At 31.8% G+C, this 27,818-nt stretch overlaps 2 protein-coding genes across 5 annotated transcripts in view; both read left to right on the forward strand.

The window, feature by feature from the left end:
* The window catches only part of Duox (Dual oxidase), a 49,224-nt gene extending 42,315 nt beyond the window's left edge, over positions 1-6,909 (forward strand). For all 4 annotated transcript variants that reach the window (XM_064054926.1, XM_064054925.1, XM_064054923.1 and 1 more), the window contains exons 8-19: positions 3,466-3,948; positions 3,997-4,281; positions 4,329-4,532; positions 4,586-4,731; positions 4,788-4,951; positions 5,005-5,379; positions 5,431-5,648; positions 5,701-5,926; positions 5,974-6,206; positions 6,253-6,408; positions 6,462-6,590; positions 6,650-6,909. In XM_064054926.1, the coding sequence (XP_063910996.1) occupies positions 3,466-3,948; positions 3,997-4,281; positions 4,329-4,532; positions 4,586-4,731; positions 4,788-4,951; positions 5,005-5,379; positions 5,431-5,648; positions 5,701-5,926; positions 5,974-6,206; positions 6,253-6,408; positions 6,462-6,590; positions 6,650-6,778 (2,748 nt within the window). In that variant the 3' untranslated portion in view covers positions 6,779-6,909. The remainder of the gene's footprint in view (positions 1-3,465; positions 3,949-3,996; positions 4,282-4,328; positions 4,533-4,585; positions 4,732-4,787; positions 4,952-5,004; positions 5,380-5,430; positions 5,649-5,700; positions 5,927-5,973; positions 6,207-6,252; positions 6,409-6,461; positions 6,591-6,649) is intronic.
* A 187-nt stretch (positions 6,910-7,096) lies between these two features.
* The window catches only part of LOC135128093 (dual oxidase maturation factor 1-like), a 58,120-nt gene continuing 37,398 nt past the window's right edge, over positions 7,097-27,818 (forward strand). The window contains exon 1 of the mRNA XM_064054928.1: positions 7,097-7,651. The gene's annotated coding sequence lies outside the window, so the exon portion shown is untranslated. The remainder of the gene's footprint in view (positions 7,652-27,818) is intronic.

Below are 27,818 nucleotides of genomic sequence, written 5' to 3' on the forward strand. Positions count from 1 at the left end.
ATTACGGGTCTAGGCCGACAAAAACCTATAAATATTTTTATAATTAGCGATTTATATTGGTTCTATTATACGGTTTGCCATTATGTAACTGACAAGTAGATTTTTTTTGCAATGAAGCAAAGTTTTTCTAAGATTTGAGCTAGAACGAGTTTAAAATAAAAATGTTAAAGACGTGCTCCTTATTATATGAATAAATAAAGAGGAGAAAAAAAAAAACAGCAGCAAGAGCAATTCGAACTCAGTTCTCGGTCGTGGGGCTACTCCTTTTACCCTTAGGCTATACAGGATTCTGTATACTGTTTCTTTTCCATGACAATGTAGCGTTAAAATCAATAAATAATTCAAGAACAATCTTATTTTATAAAAATCGACACAAAAAAATTGTGTATCAATATCTCAAAACATGCTTAGTTTCTGGCCTTGTGATATAACTATTATTTTGTCGATTAGTTAACTAATTGAGGATAATATTTAGTTAAATCGTCAATCCATCGATTTTAATACTCATGTACAATTAATTTTTGCCACATTTTTTCAGTTTTTACACACCAAAAATTGGTCATACTGATAATTTTTAATTTAAAAAATACTATTGTGATGCACAATGTAGCATTTTAAGAAAAACTAACAAAGAAAATTTATTTTGTCAACTTTGTAACTACCCTTTGTATATACATTTTGAACAAAAAATTTTCAAAGCAATAATTGATAACGTAAACGCCTGGCCTTGAGGTTTGCAACTCAACGCAAGCACGCTTTAGATTACTCCGCATTGTCCGCACCCTGGTAATTGACAATTTTAATACAGTATTTATTAATAACTTATCATCGTTTTAGAGCTGTCGCAAGCAAAATATAGTTTAAAAATGACGTCGCAAACTTCAAATTGAATTCGTGATCAATGTTGTCCACTTAGGCTTAACGAAAGATGAGAATTTTAATTTTGCAAGTCTTCCTACTCTAACCATTCATTATGCATTGATGTCTTATCTCGATTATTTTTTTAATTACACTTTTTAAAACTTGTATTGTTACGGGTATTACCATCGATAAATTAACTACGAAATAAGATAGTCATTATGACTGCACACTTTTAAAATTAATATTCTCGGAAGATGTAGCTAAGACAAAATATACGAAAATAAAAAATCGATTAATATATGTACATCATCTTTACTTGTGTGTCATGACATGATTTCACTTCTTAGAAAGTATTCTATACTTAACGCAATTAATTTAATTAACCGATAAGATTCTTTTGCACAGAACATGAGTTTGAAACAAGTTGTAAAATTAAATAGCTGTGAAATTATCTATGTGTTATATTTGTGTTCTTGGTAATGGGAAGCTCCACTATAAAACTAAAACACAAAACAAAACAAAAATTAATAAAAAATCATCGCTGTTCTTTTCTGACTTATGTGTACAGTAACACATATAGTAAATTTGAAGCATTTGTTTCACTTTACTAAAGTTAATATCAATTATTATTGTCACACCTTTTTTCAGACATTCCAAACGTCTAAAATGTAGCAAAATAAATTCTAACTAAATATTTACTGATAAAATACTGATTATATATTTATACTACTTGTCACTTTGGTTTTGGGCTTTTTGTTAACTTTATTTAAGGAATCAGAAAAACCTCTTACTCATAGTGGTATTTCTGCTTCAAATTTACTAAAGTAGTGGTTGCCAAACTCCTCACTTTATCATTTTTTCAAACTTCTTATCGTAAATGCTTAAAGACATCTTGTTCTATCTGTGACTTTTTCTTACAACATTTTATTTATTACTGACGTGAGGATATTCTACAAAGTTTTACTAAATTCTCAAACTATGTAAAAATATTATTTAAATGTATGTTATACTTAATTATGCGTAGTGTGGAATCTGTTTATTAATGGAATAAATTAGTAATTTAAAAATAAATAATATTTCACAAACATACCTGAACATTTAAATCAGTTTTTAAATGTGTTTTCTTACTGGTATTTATATTTGTGTTGCATTTTTGTGTACTTAGTATTTAGAACATTTTTTAAGTAAATGCATCCAATGTCCTTTTTAATAGTTTTTACAACACAAAAAGTACCTTCTAAAAATAAAAAAGCATTGATAATATGTTTAATTAATAATAATAAACGAACCCAATTTCTTTGTTAACACAACAAATGTCAAAATTGATCTCCATGTCCTTGCTTTTACCGTAGGAAAAGTTCAATGTAAAAAAATATAGTTTATGACAAAAGCTAACCACCTTTAAATTCGAGAAACGATTTAAACCGGGTTTAAAATCTTTGAAATTAATTATTATTATAGAAACTTTGACTACATTCTTTCTTTATTAGCGCTCAAGGCATTCAGTTAAATTTTGTAAAAGTGTAAATATCTAGAGAACTAAAAGAGAGATAAGGCTAATAAATGTAAATTTACTGAAAATTGTTTACTGTCTAATATGCAAAAAGGTGTATTGCTAATCCGTTTAAAATACGTACATTATTACGTCTTAGGACGAAGCTTAATTACATCACAAACAAAACATCGTAAAATATAGAAAAGATAATTAGAAACGATTTCTTCAGTACATAGACAATGAAACTAACATTATTCGTTTTTGTTATTAATGTTAAACAAGTTTCCTTGTCTTCATGATTTTATTAAACAGATAATGTTCTAAACTACAGGACCACCTACTTTTTGATTTTACCTACGTTTTAGGTTAAATCTGATATATGTAATTCCAGATTTCCCAAACCATAAACATTTTTATTAAAAAAAAGCACAATAAGTAGCGAATGAAACATTTTTTGGGTGCAGTGGAAAATATCATCAAGTTTTGCATGCTTTATTATATAAAAAATGCTATGAATCATATTTTGAGATTTGTCAACAAAACTAGTTTACCGTTCATTTCACCAAAAGCTTTTGCTCTTTTCTAAAAATAGTCAGCTTAAGACTTTTCTTGGACTTCTGTGGCATATCGTAAATCACTAAGCATGATAAATGAAGACGTATTTGAAAGTAGGGCTACTTTGATAGCTACTGTTGTATTAACATTTTTGCAGTCGAAACATAAATAACCGGTTATACGTAAAACCAAATACGTCTTCTTTCTAAAGATTTATGAAGTTGGATTGCTTTTTTTTAACAATAAAACTGCAAATACATTCTCGTCAAGTAACTTAAGATTTATTTTAGTCGTCCCACGGAGACTATTGTCAACACTTTTTCGAGGAATGAATTAGAGAGGTGTCTCGGATAATTTCCTTATTTGTATAACAAATCTAACCGTTGTTATTCTTTTGTGCTTATAAAATGTTCATACTTTATTACCGCACGCTTGTTGATATTAATAATCATCTTTATTCAACGTTTATTCATACTTTGATACATTCAAGTAGATTCGTCCCATTTCTAGAAGTGTAGTGCAGCATTACTGAATTAATTTTTTTGAAATTCTAGGGCAATGAACTGGTTTACATTTACGCCTGCGTTTTTCTCGGCTTTGTGCCAATACTTTGTGCCGGAGCCGGCTACGGAGTTGTCAAATTGCAAAACAGAAGACGAAGGAGACTAAAAATCAAACAAGAAGAACTGCGAAATTGCGTAGAAGGCAAATTACCAGTGGACACAATGATCGTCCAAGAGTGGCTCCACGCCAACCACAAAAGACTAGTTAAAGTAAAATTCGGCCCAGAAATAGCTATCCACATTATTGGAAGAAAGGGGGAAAAGCTGCGTACGGTTAGCTTCAAAAACACCGATTCGATTTACGTAGAAGAATCTGTAGAGCTCACAAATCATAAAAAACCGATGGTTTTAATTAGAGTTCCTCGAGATCATGATTTGGTGATCGAACTAGATTCAATAGGTTCTCGAAAGAAGTTCCTAACAAAATTGGAACTGTTTTTAAGTTCCAATAAAAAAACTTTGATCATCACACAGGTGAGTCCAAATGTAAATCCGTGCATAGAGAGTATAGTGACGTTGTAGGTTGTGCGAGAGCTTATGTTAGCAAAAGCCGAAACCAGCGAACGTAGACAGAAGAAACTCGAGCACTTCTTCCGGGAAGCTTATGCTTTAACATTTGGTCTTCGACCTGGTGAACGCCGTCGAAGATCCGATGCTAGTGTCGACGGTGAAGTGGTGACTGTTATGAGAACCTCTTTAACCAAAAGTGAGTTCGCAAGTGCTCTAGGCATGAAACACGATGCAGTTTTCGTGAAAAAGATGTTCAATATAGTGGATAAAGACGGCGATGGGAGAATATCGTTTCAAGTAAGTTTGAAACATAACAAAGAGAAGATGCGAGTAAAAATTTTCAGGAATTTTTAGACACAGTAGTTCTGTTTTCGCGAGGCAAAACAGACGATAAGTTACGTATTATTTTTGATATGTGTGATAACGATGGTAACGGAGTCATTGATAAAGAAGAACTTTCCGAAATGTTAAGATCATTGGTTGAAATCGCACGAACTACAAGCTTAAGCGACGACCATGTGACTGAATTGATTGAAGGAATGTTCCAGGTATGTCTTTAACACATCCACTATTAGATTTAATTCGATCAACTGTGTCGTAGGATGCAGGACTTCAACATAAACACTTTTTGACCTATAGCGATTTTAAAGAGATGATGAAGGAATATAAAGGCGAGTTTGTCGCCATCGGACTGGATTGTAAAGGTGCGAAACAAAACTTTTTGGATACTTCAACTAATGTTGCTAGGTAAAAAAAGACACCTTTATGTGTTGCTACAAAGTTTTCACCTTTTCCCTTTTTAGAATGACAAGTTTCCACATTGAGCCAACGATAGATTCCGAAAAAAGTTACATCGAACTCAAGTGGGATTCTTTAACAACGTTTTTAGAAGAGAACCGACAGAACATATTCTATTTATTCATTTTTTACGTCATCACGATAGCTTTATTCGTTGAAAGGTTTATTCGTAAGTTCCTAAACCTTTCGTAACATTTCAATGGTGCATGTTTACAATTTTAGATTACTCATTTATGGCGGAACACACCGACTTACGTCACATTATGGGTGTTGGAATTGCAATAACAAGAGGCTCGGCGGCCTCTTTGTCGTTCTGTTACAGTATTTTATTGTTAACAATGTCCCGGAACCTTCTTACAAAACTTAAAGAATTTTCAATACAACAATACATCCCTTTAGATACGCACATCCAATTTCATAAAATTGCAGCGTGTACAGCTTTGTTCTTTTCGCTGTTGCACACAGTTGGACACATTGTCAACTTTTACCACGTGTCCACTCAACCGATTGAAAATTTAAAGTGTCTCACCAACGAAGTCAGTTTTCCTTCTGATTACAAACCAGGAATTACGTTTTGGTTGTTCCAAACAATAACAGGTATTTTCTCAAATTAAGACAATTTTGGATTCATCATTTCATCATTTGCAGGTCTGACCGGAGTTTTGCTTTTTGTTACAATGAGTATTATCATAGTGTTTGCCCATCCCACGATTCGGAAAAAAGCCTACAATTTCTTCTGGGCCACTCACAATCTTTACATTCTTTTGTACATATTGTGCCTGATTCATGGCCTAGCTAGGTTAACCGGAGCTCCACGATTTTGGATATTCTTTATTGGACCCGGAATTGTCTACACTTTAGACAAGGTCTTCAACCAATTAAACATTCATAACGAAAACTTTACTTTGTAAATTTCAGGTTGTCAGTTTGAGGACTAAATACATACCTTTAGACGTTATAGAAACAGAGTTGTTACCATCGGATGTTATTAAGATAAAGTTCTACAGGCCTCCAAATCTGAAGTATCTTTCTGGTCAGTGGGTTCGCTTAGCATGTACGGCTTTCAAAAGTCGTGAATTTCATTCATTTACCTTAACGTCAGCACCACATGAAAATTTTTTGTCGTGCCATATCAAGGCCCAAGGTAAGTTCCTGGTTGAACCATTTCCGGAAGTTAACTTAGAATTGTAGGTCCTTGGACTTGGAAATTGAGAAATTACTTTGACCCTTCTAATTACAACCCGGAAGATCAACCGAAGATATTGTTGGAAGGACCTTTCGGAGGAGGTAATCAAGACTGGTACAAGTTCGAAGTGGCCGTGATGGTGGGAGGCGGAATTGGGGTGACCCCGTATGCGTCTATTTTGAACGATCTAGTTTTTGGTACTTCAACTAACAGATATTCGGGGGTTGCTTGCAAAAAAGTGAGTTGTTACAAAAGTGTTTTTAGGTGTACTATTACGTTTGTAGGTTTACTTTTTGTGGATATGTCCTTCCCACAAACACTTTGAATGGTTTATTGACGTTCTCCGGGATGTCGAAAAAAAGGATGTTACTAATGTCTTGGAGATCCATATATTCATTACACAATTCTTCCACAAGTTTGATTTGCGAACGACGATGTTGGTTAGTATGAGTTCGCAATAAGAGAAAACGGGTATTGATGTAAACAATTTTAGTACATTTGCGAGAATCACTTCCAAAGACTTTCGAAAACGTCCATATTCACCGGATTGAAAGCGGTTAATCACTTTGGAAGACCGGATATGACCTCTTTCTTAAAATTTGTGCAAAAAAGACACAGTTATGTAAGTCGTGATGAGTAAATCGAAATATAATACAAATTTGAGTAATATTGTGTTTGTAGGTCAGTAAAATCGGTGTGTTTAGCTGCGGGCCCAGACCTTTAACAAAGAGTGTGATGTCGGCGTGTGAGGATGTCAACAAAGGGAGGAAACTGCCATACTTCATCCACCATTTCGAAAATTTCGGCTGATAAGCTAGTAGCTTCTAGTTATCAATAACATGTGATGTTAGTGCAATTCATGCTGTACATAGTTATGTATATATAACACTGCAAGCTGTGTGTATTTAGCTCAATTTATAATTTATATACCGGTTGTAATAAAGTCATGAAAATGCAAAAAGCGTTTTTTTCCATGATGGACTAGTAGCCTGATTGCCAGTAGAGGCATCAAAAACTGGTTTGCCTATACCTAGTCTGTATAAACGAAAGAGTGAAGCATCCGGGTGTTTATCATTACACAACACCCACGCGTCCCTGATGACTGGAAATCGCATTCATTCCATTGTAAAGCGCGCATTTTGTCGGTTAAATCTAGTCTTGAGCACTTAATGGTTTAAAATTTAACAACAAAACCGCCGACTTTCACCGAGATAAGTCGTCTGAACTCGCGGTGTAATGTGATTTCACCTGGTTGACTGTCACCTGAACGGCGTGCAGAAAGAAGTAGTCATAGCGGGTGTTCGTCCACACAAGGTCCATATACTGTACTTGATCCATATTAACATTCTACAACTATGTAGGCATGTCTAAATCATGTGTGTAGCGGCGAACCATTCTTGGAAAATGTGAACTTGAACGGAGGTCAGAATTGTTGTCAGTGGTAGACGCTGTTTAATTAATTTTAATTAAGCGCATTGTTTTTTATTGACAATAGTTTTTTAAAATTCAAAGCTATGTGAAAAGTGAAAACTGACTTAAGTGGGACGTTTTTTTGTTAAGACGTAAAGAAAGTAGGTGGACATGTAAATAATACCATCATCAAATAAAGAGTACAGTGACGTCATTTTAATGTGTTTCTCTTAAGAAAAATGAGGAAAGCTGGGTGCTAGTCCGGGATTTAAGGTAAATATATCTGTGTGAAATTTTTAACGGTTTTTTAGCGGTTCTAGTGACAGCGTAAACAAATTACTCACAACAAAAATATTCGAATGCAATAATTTCGATAAATATTAATTTTTAATATACAAGCATATTAAAGTTCAAGCATTCGGGCACGCATTTTTATCGAAGAGATAAGTAAGTGCCAATTTGTCATTTTCATAGACAAAATTGGTTAATCGTGTAGGTACTGGTCTCATATATTTTTTTGGTAATATATGTGTTTTTTAAATTATTATTAATGACTGCTACTTTCGAAAAGATTTACGAATAATGCTAAAAAAATAATTAAGTTATTTTCTACTCAGTGTACCTAAAGTACATAGAATAAATTTAGTTCAGTATAAAATTCACACCTGTATCCAAAAGGTTTAATGTACATTTTAGACATTTACATGTTGTTTCGCACTTTAGGCAAAATGTAAATTGTTTGATATTGTCACTTTTGACGTTTTCCTAATGGTCATATTAATAATTGATAATTTGAGAAACAACAGCAAAATTACGTATTTTAAACTTGACTGAGCAAATTTCACAAATTTAATGTTATTTATGGGTAGAAAATTTTTACTAAGTTTACTATTCATTAAAAATGGTTATATCTGTTTAAGATAAACTTATCCCTGACATTGTAACTTCAAGCAAAATATTGATCATTTCACAACTTCAAGCAATTCAATTTATTCGTTAGCAAGAACTTCTCTAATTTATAATTGAACAAGAGCGATTTAGATGTCACATTAATCCAATTTTTGAGTTATCTACTGTAGCAAATACTGTACACATAGTAAGATATAATATGTTGGTAAAAATAATTGAAAATGTGTCGTACTACTGTGCAATTTTTTGCTTAGGAACCACAAACTTCAGCTTTTTTCAGTTCATTGTCAACGAAATGTACGGTAAAAGACTAATTTGTATTTTAGTAACGTTGTCAACCTAAATTGTCACTATAACCGCTTTCAGCTTGCGAGCCGTGTTAAGATTAATTCCTAAACTTAGTTTTTGCATTTAATCATTGTCATTTGGCTGGAAGAGACCATAAAAATACTTTTAAATTTAATAAGAATCAAATAGTATTATCATTTTTATAAACGAACTTAACTAAATTGTTCAAAATGATTATTTTCAAAAAAGTCACTCAAACTATATCTTCCATTTTTTCAGTCACTGCATTTACCAGTTAATTATGCGTGGTAAATATTTTTTTAATCTTATCCCAGAAGTGTTCAATAGGATTTAAATCAGGACTGTTAGCTACCGGTTCACAACAGAATAAACAGAAAATGTCGACAGCAATCAAGTAATTCACAAGTATTCTCGCTTTGAGAACCAGCAATATCTTGCATGACCAGAAAATGGGGACCTACAAAGGGGTCAAATGGCATAATATGTCTAGCTATGATTAAATACTACAGAGCCATACAGCAAGTTGAAAAACTCTCTTCCAGTCATCAATCATTTAATCTTCATGGTCTTTAGTGGTAGCTTTTTAGTTGCTCTTCTGTGGCTCAATCCTGATTCTTTTAAACGTCTTATTACTATTCGAGATGATATTGCAACATTTCGAGCAGTTGCGAGCTCATTTTGGAGGGCATTGCTTATGAGTCTCCGATTTCTGAGAGAGGATTGCCTAATAAAACATCCGTCTATGGGAATGGTACACCATTTTCGCCCTTGCCCTGGTCTTCGAGAATAAGAACCTCATTTCTTGTCGTTACCATACGACTTATGGCAAAATGATGCATTCCTACGGTATTTGCATCATATTCGTCATCCAGCAAATCTATTTTTCTAATGGCCTCTTCTAACTATAAATTTCTTTTCTTTCATTTTACTTCCTGTCCGTACTTAAGCTAATAATGTATTGCAGTAGGCCCAGATTTTCTCAACGTTTTATGACCCTAGAGTACGAAAAAGCAGTTTTCCGTTTCCGTCTGTCTATCTGGCTGTTGTCTGTGTCAATTTTTTGGATTTGCATATACAGGGCACAGGGTGACGCCGTGTTAAGTTTTTACCCTAGACATCCAAATTTTTTGAAAAAAGAAATCAAAATTGAATTTTACAAATTAACTTTACCGAATGCTCTGAAATGTTGTTGATGTCATCATGAAATTTTGTTACGGAAAAACTCACTCGAAACAACGCACAACATGCTCATTTGCTTGTACTTTAAAGAGTCTACAAATATCTTTCTAATTTATAGGGTTTATCATTACTAAATTAAATTTTATAATTTTTTGAAGAAGCCGAAATAACCTTCGGCGATTTTTTTTTAATTCAAAACTATTTCGCACAATCGAAAACAAAAATTCACAAAATAAAATGTAGCCTATGTTGATTTTTCTGGCTTCCAAGGGGTTTTTAATAGAATTTTTGATAACATGGATTATATCACATTCATAAGTATAGTTTTACAAGAAAAAATGTTTTATTACACTTGCTGGAAGTGTCAAAAGAGATATAATGCCTTGTCCTAAATAAAAAATATTCACAGTATTGTAAATTAAAAAAAAAATATTGGTTCGTTAATTTTGTTCAATCAAAGTTGTTGTAAGTTAAATGAAAAATATTTTCCTATAAGTTTCCTGCACTAAAATCCACAAAAATATAAAACTACTAGAATGATGCGGTAGTAGTAATCGCGAAGTAGGAATAATTGATTTCTTTTTCGGCTTTATAAATATTTTTGAAATTCCGATGCGACGTTGCCACGTTATTCCAAATTTCTTGAAGTGTTTCATGGGCAAGGGTGCATAAAAAATCACAATCGATAAACAGAGGTACGCACTTTGTTGTGATATCGATTAAATCAAATTTTAATATGCACAGAGTGTTTATAAAAAAATTCTAAAACGTTACAATTTTCAAATATCGATATTTAACTTTTTTTTAAGTCATTCATCCCATATCAACTGTCGTTTAAATTTGATTTTTTTTATTAAAATTTCGATGTAAATGGCAATTTTCCTTAAAAAAATTAAACAATAGTATAATTAAGCAAGGTCTTAATGTCTTGAAATATCTTTAAACAAATATATACCTACATATGTATCACTCGAAATTTTTACCAACTGAATTTTTTTTTATTGATCTAGGCATTTTTGAAATAAACTATTTTCTCGAGTTTAAGCATTGTATACTGGGAGAAAAGATTTCTTAACGATTATCTTTTTTTTTGAAAAATAATTCCAGCGAATAAAATTATCTATTAAGTTACTTACTGAAAAGACTCCGTAATTAGTGATCTGGAAAACTAGATACTAAATTCTCTGACATCATTTAGCTGACCGTAATGAGGTAGCGTATGTTAACACAAAATAATAGTAAATTGTGCTAGAGTAGAGTTATAAATCCCAGTATTATTATTTATTATTGTATGTCATTATGTTATTTTAATATTTAATGAAGGTAAAGACATATTCTCTCTATCAAGTACATTTGTTACGATATTTTAATTGGCACTTTACCACTGATACGATAAAAATACTAGGTATTTGACATTGTTTTTATTATCTTATTCATTCGTTTACAAAGTTTTACTTGAATGCACATGCATTATTCATGGCCGTTTCGTGAAGACTATGACCTTTCGTCATGTGTCACATGTCACAACAATTACCCTTGAGAACGGAGGCTTTTAGCCCAGTTTTGAAGTTATGGTAGATGTTAATTTAAATTTTCTTACAAGTATCAATTCATAATAACATCAACGCAACATCTTATTATGAATATTACATTTATCTGTTTGTGTAGATATAAGATAAGGTTACAGGAATATTATACGGGTTAATTTACATAATGAAAGACATTTTTTCGTATAATACAATATTGTTATTACCCACGTAATTATATTACACGGTTATTTCAGTATGGAGCGCGATGCTATCAGATATTTTTACGTCATACACCATTAACTTACTTTTTAATAAGTTGATGGTTATTATTTTTTGCATTCTCAGCTGTGAGAATATTAGATACCCTATAAACTCCAAACATTGTCGCTTTTGTTAAATATTAATATTAAAATATGTAGACAGAATAATAAATAATAATTTGCCACCACAAAAACTACATACTAATTATTTTATAAATCTTGATAGTGTAAATGAACCTCACAAATTTTTAAAAAACAACGTCTCTTGTCATTGAGTTAATAAGATCTCATCAGTTTAACGCTTTACAGTGATTGCAGATTGTGAAATACCACAAAAGATATAAAGATGACTTTAGTAATTTTATAAACAATTTTTCTGTTCTTATCTTTTATAAACTGCAATCACTTTCACCATAAACCTATTTTATACCATTGTTTTTTGAACGTTAAAGTCGTGGATCTTCAATCGACTTTATAAGTCACCGTTTAGCAGATATTTTACAATCACGCAATGGTTATTGATTTTTATGAGGATTATAACAATCTACAAGGTATTATTAGTTACCTTGAATACTTGGATTAACCACAGTTTAAGGAAAATTGTGTGCAATCACACAAACGACAACAAATTCGCAATAAATGATCTCAGATGGAGATTCGACAATTCGTATTAATTAAAGAATTACGATTTCACAAGAAAAACAATATCTGAAGGTGATAGATACGTTTGTATTCACTTTATACATTAATATCAAGGATTGGTTCAACACAAATCCAAACTTCACAAATTAAGGAGATGGATTTACCACGTCGAGGGGGTTTTCATGCACTAATTAAATATTTGGTATGTTTACTACACGAATCCTTTTCTTGGTACCACTAATCAGCGATAGATCTCGTTAGAAATTTAACGGTACCGTATTTTTAATGTACTTCCAAAAACTGCCGACTAATACTGTTATATTCCGTTTTCGACAGTTGTAGAAACATAATTCATGCACTCACTGACAAGGTAAACGATCGTTTTACAATCAAAACTGATAATATGTAATTATTTTTGTTGAAGCAAACAAGCTTCCTACATACTAACTTTCACAGCTTCTAAATGAAAAAGGATCATTAAATAAATGTGCCTTACTCAAGGACGTTGTATTAATATAACAAAATAAGAAAATTGCTACAACTAACCCAAATTGTTTATTTTCATCAACAATTTGATGACGTCACCTCAAAGAGATATACTAACCCAATTTTATAAAATAACATGCTTCTGTACTTATTATTTACTAACGTATGATTAGTAATAACTTTCATTCAGTACTTCAAACGCACAAAATATTATTTATATATGGCAAAAATTTGCTAGATAATTGTTGTTTACAGCGTACTTTTGTATTTTATCAGAGTATTCATATTTTTAATCCTGATTGTGCAGATTTTTGGAAACAAAACCAAAATTATACAAATAATTATTAGACAGTATTAAACCAACTGCTGTAAAATTAAATGTATGCTTTACAGCCTGATAAAGCACAACTAATCAAAATTTTTCTATCCCCACGAAAATTTTAATGACTTCACGGCAATACTAAATAAATCACATTTAAAATGTGTACAAAATATGCGTACAGACGCTCTAAGGATTCCGTATGAGAAAAATCTCTGATGTCTACATTCTGAGGATTATTTAAATTTTTTAAACAAATTTTAATAGTAAAAGTATGGTAACTTTATGATTCGTAGTACACATCAAAAATAGTTTTTCACTCGTTCGAAAAGATAAAGAATAGAACTGGACTTTGAATAATTAAGAGACATGGGGGCCGACGAAAATAACAGGAAACGGAAGAGCGACAACGAGGAAGAGATATAAAAAAAAAGTAAAAAAAAAAACGTGAAAATCGCCATTAAGGAATCAACGTAAACTAGAAGATAACAACTAGAAGAGTTAATAAAAATGATACAAAGCATGGGTAATACAGTAAATGAAATATCCACTGAAATTAAAAAAAACGAGAAAGAAACAAAGAGAATACAGGGAAGAAATGCAAGAGCTTATAGCGGAAAATAAGAAATTAGAAGATGAAAATAGAAAAATCAAGAAAACTATAAATGGATTAGAAAACAGGCTAGAACGATTGGAAAATGAAAAGAGAAAAAACAACGTGGTGTTACAAGGACTAAGAATAATACTAATGACCGAGAGGAGTTAAAAAAAGGCGCAGAAAGCTTTAGAGATGAGAGCAATGAACAAGCAAAAAAAGAAAAGAAGAGCAATAAATGAAATAAAAACAAAATATTATAGGAACATGGAACGTAAAGTGTATTTATGAAGAAGGAGCTATCAAAAACCTATTAAGGAAATTAAAAGATATAAAATAGAATTAATAACTTTACAAGAAATACATCTGGCAGGCAGATGAATACACGAAATTGACAAGTACAATTTATTTAAAAGTGAGGCGCAACCAGACAGTTTGGAACATGTTTTATAGTGGGGCAGAAACTTAAAGGAAAAATAATAGACTTTATGCAGGTATCAGATAGGATCTATGGAATAAGGGTAAAAGAACAAAACCAAAATTTATTCGTTCTAAATATACATGTACCGACTGAAGAAAAAGAAGATGATGCATTCTATGAAGAAATGGACACAGTTATTGATAAAATACCAAAAAGAGATATCACAATTATAATAGGAGACGCAAATGCAAAAGTAGGGAGAGAAGAAATATATAAAGAAATATTAGGAAAACACAGGAAGTATGAAGAATCGAACAACAATGGTCTAAGATTAATCGAATTGGCTATAGAAAGAAATATGAAAATAGTAAGTACGCAATTTCAACGGAAAGATATACACAAGGGAACATGGATCATTCCAGGAAGACAAGAAATAAACCAGATTGATCACGTACTGATCCAAGAAAAACACTCAAAGTTAATAACATCAGTGAAAACCTGTCGAGGGGCCGACGCAGATTCAGACCACTTTTTGGGCAAAGGTAAAGCAATGGAAAGGGGAAGACAAAGAACACAGGAGGAATCACGAAGTAAAGTATAACACAGAGGAATTGCAAGCACAGCAAATCAAAACAAAATATGAAGCAGACATACAAAGAAATTTCAAAAAGCAAGAAAAAATATAAATACCAAATGGAACAATATAGAACGAATAATAACAGAAGCGAGAAAAAGACATGTGAGTAAAACAAAAGCAAGAGAAAATAAAGAATAGTAAGACGAAGAATGCCAAGCAGAAATAAATCATAAAAAGTTACTGCAGATGAAAATGCTGCAGATAAGAAACGAAGAAAATACAAGAAATTATGACAGTCAAAGAAAGATAGTTAAGCAAATATGTCGCAGGAAAAAAAGAGATTTTTAGAAAGACAAATAAAAACTATAGAGGAAGCATACCAGAAGAAAGAGATAAGAAAAATTAAGAATATGGAAACAGTACTTCGAACAAATATTAAATAGCGAAATCAGCGAAGGTCAGAGAGAAGAGCAAAAACAAGTACCAAAGAAAGAACTTTAAGTAATAAAAGTACAGTAAGAGAAGAGGTAGCGGAGATCATAAATCAGATGAGGAATAACAAAATCCCAGTGAAAAATGAAATTACAAAAGAAAACCTAAAATATGGAGGTGAAAAACTGAAAGACGATATCCAGCTGGTAATAAACCAAATTTGGGAAATGGAAGAAATGCCGGATAGCTGGAAAGAAGCACTAATAACGCCGCTGTTTAAAAAAGGTGACAGAAGAAGCTGCGAAAAGTACCGTGGGATTGCGTTATTAGACGTTACGTACAACCTATTAATTGGCATCGATAATAATAAAAAGAAGACTTGAAGGATATGTGAAGGAAGCTCTAGGAAAATATCAAAGAGGCTTTAGAAAAGGAAGAGGGACAATCGATCAAATATTTATGTTGAAACAAATCATGGTAGGAAACTACGAATCGTGGAGTTCAAAAGAGCTTACCATACGGTGAACAGGACGAAGTTAAAAAACAAATTGGGAGAACCAGATATTTCCGAAAAACTAATAAATGTAATAAAAATAACACTGAAAAACACAATAAGCAGAGTAAAAGTAAAAGGAAAAACTAGTGACAGTTTCAATGTTAAACAAGGAGTCAGACAAGGTGATCTAAACAGGAAGGGTCTACTATTCAATAGAAGCCATCAATGTCTAGCCTACGCAGACGATTTAGTCCTACTAGCTAGGAACAGAAAGGAATTAGAAAGGATAGCAGCAAAGCTAATGAGACAAACATAAGAGGTAGGCTTAGAATTTAATATAGAAAAAACAAAATATATGCAACTAAAGAATAACTGTGGAAATAGAAACAAAAACAACCTACAAATAGACAGACAAGAAGGAATAAAAGTAGAATTTGAAGAAGTAGAAATGTTTATGTACTTAGGGGTGTTGATAACCAACAAATGTCAAGAAGTAACAACTGTACATAGTGAGACCAACCCTAACATTCGCGTGCGAGACATGGATTATGACAAATAAAATGAAACAAAGACTGAAAATTTGGGAAAAGAAGATATTTAGAAGAATCTTTGGAGGGAAAAAAACAGAAGGAGGATGGGAAAGAAGAACTAATGAAGAAATATATGATTTATATAAAGACACAGTTGTAAGCAATTTCATAAAAATAAAAGATTGCAATGCTTAGGACACCTTGAAAGAATGACCCAAAAAAGAGAAGTTAAGATGGTGGCGTGGAAAGTTCCGGAGGGCAAAAGTAAAAGAGGCAGACCAAGGAAGAAGTGGAAAGAAGCGATAGTCGAAGACCTAGCAGAAAAACAAATACAGGACTGGAGGAAGAATGCAAAAAACCGAAGGGAATGGAGATGGATCGAAAAGCTTTGGGCCTAAATGGCCTGCGAGAAGCTTAATATGTACAATTAGAAAAAATAAGTCTACCTTTTCCATCTGTCATAATCTGTCTAATCATTTCCGCCGGTAGTTTGATGACATGTTTTTAAAATTTTGCATGGTAAATATGCTATTTAAATTTTATAAAACAATATACTTTTGTGCTTGTAGTTCATGGTAGTAACGTTTTGTAATCATATAAGATGAACCTTCAATAAGCGCTCATAACTCAATTCACTGGAGCCCGTGCGATGGTCGTGGGTTCGATTCCCTGTATTTTTTCTTATATTGTGACTGATATTATCTACATTTTTACTTCCCGAGCGTAAGCTAGTAGTAGTTGAGTCCATCAAGCGTCTGGTTACTTTCATGTTTTCCAGACATTTTCCCGTTTCCGTCGGTATGTCATCTGTCCGTCATCTATGTCGATTTTATCAAGACCGACTAAATTTTATATCTATGTTAGGAACATCGTGTCGGTGTTTAAACGGTAACCAATATTTCATCTATACCAACAATTTGATGACGTCCTTTCATCATTTTATGTAGTTAAGGTTATCTTAACGTATGAAATATATAATATACATCCTACTGTATTTGTTGAATGTTATTACAATTAATACACAAATTTAACAACCAATATCATGTTTTCTTAACATTTCTTGATCCCTACAATATGAAAAAACGTGTCGATATTTATTAGGCAGAAATAACATACTTCTAATATTTGTAGTTTATAAATTAGATTTTATTTCTTACAATAGATCTCTAAATTTTTGAACCTAGCAGTGCGCATATGTTAAAATACTCTGTAACGGAATTAATTCAAAATTTCGTTTTAGAGCATTATATTAAAATTATTTTATATATCCTAAATACCAAAATTAATGTATTGATCTCCTCCACAATACTGATGACGTCATCTCACAAGGTCAGTTTTCAAAGGAACTGTTACGTGTAATAACTACAGATTTTGTTGAACAAGCTACCGAAGTTAGGACCTTACCTTGAGAAAAACCTAATTATTTATCCTGCACCTTGACAGGAACTTTTCGTATCCATTGTCACACTTTCCGACGTGATAATTGCTAATACGACAAGCGAACCATTAAGCGATATATTCGTTAATAAGCTCATTTATATTATTTATAGACAATATTGTTAATCACCCAATAAATCATCGTGAACTCTGAGATATTAGACAACTCAAACGAAGAAGAAAGAATCCACTTTAAATTAGATTTTCCTGTTTTTAATTAGTCTGTTAACTCAATAATTTTATAAAATTTTGTGTAATGTTTTTACACAGCATGCCACATGATCACAGTTAAAAACATATTTAGCACCAGCCAAACGAGCTTTCATCACAACAAAACATGTAAGAAAGCAGAAAAAAGGTAAATATTAACATACTTTGTGTTTCAAGACACGCATATTTGTATTCCCATAACTACTCTCCATAAATCTAACGACAGGATGTCATATTTTACAATGTTTCAGTTCAGCAGGAAATGCACTCCTAAATAGGCATTACAAGTAAAAGTCACAATCTATTTGCTTTTCTCCAGCAAAATTACACAATGTCTGTCGATCGATTAATAAATAATTTTGTCTACGGCTCGTATAATTCAAAAGTGAAAAGAATGATAATTGTGTCTATTCCAATTTGTATACCTTTACATAAATAAAACATTAGTTTACGTGAATTCAAAAATTCGCGTCACATCTGCAAGATCTAGAACTTTCACCAAATTTGCAACAGCTTTTTATCTTCCTTTATACACATACCACTTTCAGAGTAAGTTTTTCAAAATTGCGTGGATACGTCAACCTACTTTTTTATCAGTTTCTATTCCGGTCCGATGACTGCGATAAAGCGCAAGAAAAAATTTAAATGCAACATACTTACACATTTATGTTATACAACTTAGAATTAAACCGTAATTGTATTTTGGAGATTACGAAGTAATTCACATTATAGTGAAATTTACGTAATCGCCTTAATATTTTTAATGAATTCAACTGTGTACGTGTGAATTAAGTTTTTAATAACAATGTAGTTGTTACACCAACCATGGACCATAAGCAATACCATAATTAGTAATTAGGCGTAGCTGGAGGTTGTAGAAATCAAGTACATCAAAAATATATTAAACAGAAAGGTATTCTGACTCTATATTCATTGTGTCCGTTATGAATGATAAAATAAATATATGTAGACATGCATAACGTGTACGTGTTTTCTAAAGCGAAACCATGATATATCTCAATGCCATTTTTATCAGGTGAGACAAAATAGGTGACTGACTAGCAATTAATTCTAACGAAAATTTCATTTCAACATATAATTTCGCATCACAGTTTTCCAATTCAATTAATTAAACAATTATTCACATGTTGTGCACCTACCATCTGGTTGCTGGTAGATATGAAAGAGCTTAGCTTTCTTAAGCACTAGTAGACTAACCCGGATGGCAAAATTATGACATACCTTAATTAATTAAGTTGGACGTAAATGTATCCACTTATAACTAAAGCACACATAATTTATTTACTACAGACGAGTGAGCATATTTCACAACGTCTTTCTTTTAATTATAACAAACCTACACTTACGAGCTGCTGTAGTTTCCTGGTTGTAACCACACAAAATAAAAAAAAAACAGTGAAACGGTTCCAAGTGATCATCTCATTTTGTTAATGAATCAAATAAAATAATCATTTGTGTGTTTTAATTACGTTCCACAATTTTGTTATCAGACCGTTTAATCTGTTTTTTTAATCAATAACTCATCGTAAAATCCTAAGAACTGCATAAAAAACTAAATTTCGTATTTCGTGTTTTTTTTTAAAGAACATTCATTCTGAAAGTATATCCGTCGTATTATTGACGTTTCATATTGTATTTTACATTCACTTCACAATGAGATGAAAGCAGGCGCGGATCCAGGGGGGGGGGCAATGGGTGCAATTGCCCCCCCCTGACACACGATCGAGGTACTTTATTTTGACCAATTTCAAAATTTTGAAATCGCATTTCATTTTGTAAATACAGTACAACCTCTATAATCCGAATTCACGATTATCCGAACATCCAGTAATCCGAACAGAGGCTATTTGAAGTCGATGCTTCTTTAATCCGAACAAAAACTCTGCAATCCGAACTGAACTTGGAAACACGCACTTACTTGCAAAAATGACGCAAGATCTTTCTGCATATGTTGTATGGAATATTTTGAAATTTTTAAAAATTGCGATATTTGAATGCACTGAATTAATTAACTAATTCTGGAAAAAAGGTTGAAGTTATCGAACAAATGAGGCCCGAAATGTATAAGAAAAAGTATTTGGTTAAATTTCGAAAATCGTCGAAAATAGGTCGAAATTTGCATGAGGGAAATTTCATTTTTGAAAAAGTTTCCTAAATATTCTGAAAAAATTCAGAGATATATGTATATCCCGACGTGCTATGTTAATGGTAACCGAGCAATATTTTCGGAAAATTCGGTGTGAAATTCGAATTTTTCGAAATTTTTAAAAATTGCGATATTTCCGCTAGACGAATCTATAAAAACGGTTTCAGTTATCGAAGAAATGAAGCTAGAAGTGACTTCTGAGGCCCAAAATCTACAAGAAAATCTATTCAGTTAAATTCCGAAAATCGTCGAGAATGGGTCGAAATTTGCAAAATGGTGGTAATACTTAATGGAAAATTTCATTTTTGAAAAATTCATCTAAAAATTCTGAAAAAAATTCAGGGCATAGATTCCGGCGTGTCGATTCCAAAAAGGATTTTTTAATTTTGTTTAATAAAATTATGGTTTATTTCTTTCTATTTGTTTTCAACTGTGTATGAAGTTGTTATTCAATTCCCTTTCAGATTTTTGGGAAAATCGCTGATCCGAACAAATCGTTAATACGAACACACCTTTTTCCCAATTAATTCGTATTATCGAGATTCTACTGTACACTATACGTGTAACGAAAACAACCAAATGTCACCCATGTTATATGAAAAAGAGTATACTAGCTAAAATTTTATAATTTTTTTTGTTTAGAACCAATTTCTGGGAGATAGGTAAAATCGCACAAAAATTGCCCCCCCCTAAACGAAATCCTGTATCCGCGCCTGGATGAAAGAAAATAGTTAAAAAAGAATAACTCATATTTATTGCCGCTATCAAGATATATATGTAGATCTAATCACTAAAAATCACTTTCTACAAAAACTAAATAGAGTTGCGAATAGAAATGTTGTAAAAACTTTTGTTGTATAACATTTAACTCCTCATTTCTAAGCTTATAGTTGGTTTTTTTGAGTAAATAAAATATTTTTAAAAAATCAGGAAGTTCTTCAAAAAGGTCAAATTCGACTGTAAACTACAAAACAAATTTTGTTGAAGTTAGTTGCGTTGCTAATTAACATAAAAATAAATGCTAATTAATGCTAAAAAACTCGCTTCATAAGTGATAAAAAGTGCAAAAATTCATAACTCTTCTAAATATGTGGTGCGAATAAACTTTTTGCTGCTTAAGATGAGCGTGCAATTGCTTTGAATACTATGCATGACTACAACATAAATGCCATAAATAGGCGTCCGCATCACGATAAGTTGTTTTCCCAGAAACGTTCATTATTTACGGTGAAAGTGTTCATATTGTAACCCTTAGGAATTGCAAATCCCTTTCTAAATCATGAATTTGTTTATAATAAGAAAATTAAGGAGAAAACAACGTTTACAAGCACGATTATAATAAATTTACTAACGTTGGGTTTTAAATGTCGCATTCTCATGTAAAATGTAAATAAATACCTACCATTTAGGGAATCTATATCACTATCAGGTTAAGTAAGAGCTTGATTCTTCAAATATCACGTGTACATTTGCAGAGCTGTGAAATTGATGTTCAGAGATATGGCAAACAATATTGGAAAAAACGTTGGCCAATAATAATTAAATGAATTGAAATCTTGCTGGTGACAAATCTAATAATATGTTGTAGTCCTGTAGATTCGATTAAACGCGTGTCCAAGAAACAGAATGCATCACGGCTTGACCTTTTGAATGAAAAATTCCATGACATTTTTTGTAATGAATTAAGAAATTTTCATTGTAAAAGAGAAATGAGAGAAATATCACAATTCATTATTTTTGAAATATATAATAAGTATAGTAAACGAGGTAAAATCTTATCTGTAAAAAACTTACATATAGTTAGTATATCAAATTTTGAATTTTAGTCAACTTACTCGTATTGATATTGGTAATTAATTATAATCTATTTTCTTATTATTGTAAAAGACCCCCAAGAGGTCATGGTGGCGTCGCAATTTATGTACTTGTCTCTATTATAAGATGTAAACCTTTTTGCATGGACAGCTACTGTAAGACTACTCGTTGTGAAATGGCTGCTGTCACGGTAGATAACATAGTAATTGTAACTGTACAAAGATCTCCTGACGTATTCCTAAATAATATTGAAATATTATTAAGCAATCTTAAAAATTAACACATATTATTATCATCATTTCCGGCGATTTTAATGTCAAATTTGATAAAGCTCATATCGTAATTAACACATTTCGTTCTTTTGGTTTAATCCAGAGAGTTCACCAAAGTACTAGAGGTAATGCTTGTTTATATGTATAATGTTTTTACAAATTTTTGAGCCTAGTTACGTAACTACAGCTTATGAACCACATTTGTCTGATCATAGGGGTACTATTACGAGTTTTATATCACCAGCAAGTGAACCATCACAAATTGAATATATGCACACAAAACTGTTTAGACGAATAACTGGAATAGGACTTTTTATACTTTACAACATAGTGGAAAACTTAAACTGACGCTTTCTACATTAGTACTAGTATTGAGTCCGAAAAAGGATCATTTTACGGACTTAAATGAGTCCATAAAATACCTTCTTTTTGGGGAGCGTACACTAAAAATGCAATTTTTGAAATCAAGAAATGCAGGAATAAACGATCTATCCATAAAGTGAAAAAGATGTGTAAAACAACCATGATAATCTTTAATTAGCAATTAACAATTTATCAACAAAAAGACTGTTTAAATGCTAAAAAAAACACTATATTAAACTTTTCAATGCTAAAAGGTTTATATATGATCAGTACGTTACCACATCTACGAACAATGACAAAGCGATGTTGAACGTGATAAAGTAAAATAGTGAAAAAACCAATAGAAATGAATGTATAGTCGTGGAAATACCCCTAGTCAAAGACACTTAAAATGTGACATTTTTTAATAACTTTTAGTAGGTGATTTCTTATATGTTACGAATATGTTGTTATGGGTTAATTTAAATTTCAAATTCGCAACTATTGAAAGGTACAGGTTCTAAAAAAGAAAAGTCAATTTGGAAAATTTTTAGTAAATTGAATTTTTCGAAAAAATGGAAGCTTTAATAAGAAAAAGTTTCAAGTTATAACATATCGACATCTAAATCTTCAAGGCTACTGTTATCATCCTCACTTCCACTCTCACTGTCATCCGAATTATTAACATTAATAATAATTTCATTCTGTTGCATTTTTGTCTTTGTCCAACTTTTTCGAGGAATTTCTTCCTACGAATAAAATAAAGTTTTATTACAATATATGACTACCTGTGAAGACTAAATTGACACCTCAAGTCTACTATGATAACTTGCGTTATCTATCACAATAATAGAAGGTTCCCGCAAACTTGGTATCAACTGTTCTTTGAACCATTTTTCAAAATTTTCCTGGTTCATGTTATCATGATAGTCTCCAAATTTGCTATTAACTTTAAAAATTATTTAAAAATTAAATAGGCTCTTTCAATAAACCATTTTTATTTCCAGCGTGAACCACAATCTATCTGCACCCTTCTCCAGTTTTTGGAATAGCAATGTTTACTAAACCTTCTTGCCATGTCTTTTTGCATATGCTACCCTTACTAAATACCCACGTTTCATAAAAAAAAAGGGTTCATATAATTTTTTTCCTTTGTGTTAGTGGCATTCACGTGAAAATGAGTTGTTTTGAATTTAACTGAAGGCCATGAAAAATAATATGTTACTATATTTTTCTTAAATTTGAAACCAATTTTCCTTATCAGTTGGATCTAGGACCAACGTTAGAATCAGAAATCTCTTCCATTACTCGATCGTGCAGCAACTTAAAAATAATGTATTCATTAGAAACAACCATTTTATAGATAATCTCCCCGATTGACATTAAATCTACAGGATTCACTTTTGTCTTTTCCTGACTAATTCTAGAAGACATATTTTTCTTGTTTTCAAAGACACTTTGTAGCCTGTAGACAGATCTTTCCGAAATTTTCAACATTTCTGCGGCCAGTTCTGTCTTCCTTTTTTTCTTAAATTCCAAAACATCTTGGTTTCTATCAACATTTAAAAATTTCACATAAGACTCTACAACCTACTCAAAATTTGGTGATTTTTTTTGTCTCACACAAGGTGCATAAGATAGAAAGAGAAAAAGTTTGACTTGGGGTAATTCCACGACAGCTAGTACCTAGTTGCAAGACAAAAATAAGAAAATACATAATTCACAAAATGAAAAAAATACACATTTAATTAATAATGAATAATGAAACACAAAATTTCAAAACAAAGCCAGAAAAGTCTAACTCTGAAATAGAATATTTGCTAAATAACTGATAATAGAATTAAATAATATTTTATGAAAGAGATAAATAATAATCATTTTCTAATTTATTACTACACTTGCGCATTGTTGCTATTTATATGAGAGTGCCGTTGCACATTAGTTCTTGAAGTGGTAACAAAAAATGTGAAAGCATATCTTGAAAAAATTCTAGGGATATTGAAATGCATGGCTGATAAATAGACAGCGGATTTCTGTCGGGCTACGTCACGATTGTAAGTGGGGACGCGCTGCATCGCCGGGACTCAGTAGCGGGTGATAGGTAATCACTGAATTTAATTGTCACTTTATTCCATAAATACAATTAACGATTTATTAATCAACCGCCTAAGTAAATGAGAACTGGAATTAACAGCAGAGTGCAACGAAGCAGCGTTATTCTAATCTCAAATAAACGAAGTGCAGCCGGTAACTGCAATGAATTCCCATCCCGTACGAGCCGTACCGAGTTTGGCCTTGTCTAGCCCGACAGAAATCCGCTCTTTACTGATAAAATAGAGCGACATTCTATATGATTCTTTATTAACTTTGTTAAAATCTTCGAACAAATGTCATCTTTTCTGTGGGAGAGGCTCATTATCATATGTCTGCTGAGTACCTTATCCATACTAATTCCCCGTTCAGGGTTAACGCCATCAAACTTATCAAGAACCATTTGTTGTGATAAATAAGTTGAATACCAAATTAGACACGTTTATTCTAATATACTAAGGATGTATGATGTATGCAAAGAAGCGAGATTTGATGCTATCGATGTTCTTTAAGTACTAGAGACTCTCATGATAAATCCTAACATTTTATTTGCAGCATTTCCAAGTTCTTGTATATGAAGACTGAACATAATTTGAGAATCAGAAATTACATCTAGGTCTTTTATACCATTTTACTTCCATAAGATAGAGCGTCCAAAACATTTATCTGGGTTTAGAGGGAGTTCCATAGAGGAAATGATAGATGATCTGCAAGGATAGATCTACAATCCTGAACCAAAAAATTTGGTATTGCATACTCACCAGTTTGTAGTTAGGGCGAATATTCGACATTATTATCACAAGATAATCCTCTAAAACAGATTTTACTATCCGTTAATAGACGAGGTACCTCGTTTACGATGCACGAAATTCCAAATGTCAGTTGGATTTGGTTGTAGAGTATAAAGGGAATCATTCAGCCATGTTTCAGATAACAGTCAAAAAATATCACAACAATTTGTTTAGAATTTATGTATTTTATAGTTTAGCCCTCTAATATTTTCGAAAAGATATTATAAAAAATAATTGACCTCTTGGACTCATTAGTTTCCCGATATAAACTGTATCTGTTACAAGTTACAAACTTTTGTTGACGATTTTGAATTTAATGCTGTTTCCTTGACCAATTAAAAATTGTTAAGGTTGTCCCTATTTTAGAAAACTATTATCTTAAAATTATTTCTAATTATTATACTTAGAATAGATATCCCTTGTACCTAAGTATTATAACTAAAATATGGGATACCATTCTCAAAATACACATGTTACCGAACATTTTGTAGATAACGATTTACTACATATTTCCCAAGTTCTGCAACTGTTTGAAAGTAAAAGTTGCTCTTCAATATTGAGACTCGATTTAACTAAAGCCTTCGATTGTGTCGACCACAGTATTCTTTTACATAAGCTGAAGTATTATTGCGTCAATAAGAATATATCATGTTATTGGATCCTTCTTAAGTCAACGAATTCAGTTGGTGCACTTTAACAATGTTGATTCAACTGTCGAGAAAATAGTTATGGGTGTTCCGAAAGGGTCGATACTTGGAATCTTCCGTTTTCTAATTTATATTAACGATCTTCCATCCCAAGTGTATTACCAACGGTAAAAACATATAGTTTGCCGTTAATAAACATGATGATTCTATTTCATTTTTGGACGAAGCATCCTTTGAGCTGAGAATCGTATGTTCAATACCTAATGGATAAATTGCTAATAAACTATTATTTTTACGTAGATTTAATGGTACCTATGCTTTCTAAAAAAATGTTTATAAACTTATAATGACTTACTAGGTAACAAAACATAGCATCATGGGTTAACTGTCTAGGGTCACTCCTGTCAGGGTAAAAAAATATTCTACATAGGATTACATCTATACTAAGACCAAAAGTAAAAATATTTAGCACATTTTATTACTGTATCAGGTTTTGTAAGATTTCATCGATATAACAGAGTAGTTTTATAACCTATAAAAAGTTAATTAAAAGGTTGTTAATTGAAAGTTCTTTCTGCACCTTTGATACATTTTTTTAATATTTCTCAGGGCGTAAGAATATATAATTTTATATTTATGGGATTATATTAACATTAACTTCACTTTTAGACGAGTGCAAATTTGTATGTAAATTTAAACGTAATAAAGCCTATTATTAATGTCATTATTGTTACAACTTTTCAACAACCCCAAACTAAAATTAATAATATTGGATTTGTACAAGATTAACCAAAAACGCAAATTGTGCTTGAATGATTTCAAAATTCATTGCTTAAATAAAAAAATGGCAGCAATTATTTTACATATTAAAATTAACATGTTTATCCTGACTAAAAAATATTAAGATCTTCAGGGACGAAAAAGTTCTATTTAAATAACTTCGGGCCAATTTTTCACTTGAACATGCCATTAAAATTTCTAAGTGTCGACAGAGTTGCTAAGTTCATTACTAAAACAATACTTTAAACAATAAAAACAAATTTAAACGCAAAGAAGTAACACAACAATCCCATAAAAAAATTGATTATTACCAGCTGTACTGTAATTTTTGGCCATAAAATTTGTAGTGTTGTTTCTTGCGTGTAAAAATATCTTGTGATATCACGTTTTTACACTGCACGAAATGCCTTGGGAAACAAAGAAATGCAACAACTTCTGATAATTATTATGAATTATGTTAAAAATGAAGACACATTACAAACAGTTTTTCCCTGTATGAGTTCATTAAGCCCCAGCCTAAAGCACCAACATTCTGTGTTTTTAATAATCTCCAAGAAACGTTCGTGCCACTTTTTTGTAGACCATTACCCAAATGACCGTTAAATTTAAGAATTCTATAACAACAACTTGCTAAATAAATATGTTAGTCATTGGTAATCATAGGCCGATGGGACTTCGAATTTCACACTTTGATAAACCTATTAAAATAACTCGATGTCATAAATGATAACTTGTATTTGCTTTATAAGTAAGACAACTGTTTGAAACGTAAATAGATGAAAAATAAAAACAAGTCAAAATAACAGTAACCTAAGAAAAATGCTCTGTCACATAGAACAACAGGAAAATAGAGAAATTAAGACGAAAGTGGCTTGACACGGCAGGAAGTAGCTGTGAACGGAAGCACTAAACAAAAATGAAAATAAGTGCGGACACTAAAGGTCTAATATAATTACGACGAGGGAAGTAAATGATCCATCTTTTTTGCAAAAAAATGTAAAATGTCACTGTTTGTGCAGTACATTTCAATGAATTTGTCCCCATTCTATTGTTATAAAATGCTAAGGTTGCAAAATTTGGAGGTCTCTGACCATACCAAGAAAGTTTGTTCCTGTGTAGTAGACGTCCAAAAATGTGTAAGCACATTGATTGCCATTCATAACTTGCACTTTATTGTTTTAGAAAGTCTTTGATTGAACGTGTC

Source organism: Zophobas morio, unplaced genomic scaffold, assembly GCF_036711695.1.
Source record: "Zophobas morio isolate AGI-343-1 ecotype UQ-CSIRO unplaced genomic scaffold, CSIRO_AGI_Zmor_V1 ptg000012l, whole genome shotgun sequence".
Classification (NCBI taxonomy): Eukaryota; Metazoa; Arthropoda; class Insecta; order Coleoptera; family Tenebrionidae; genus Zophobas; species Zophobas morio.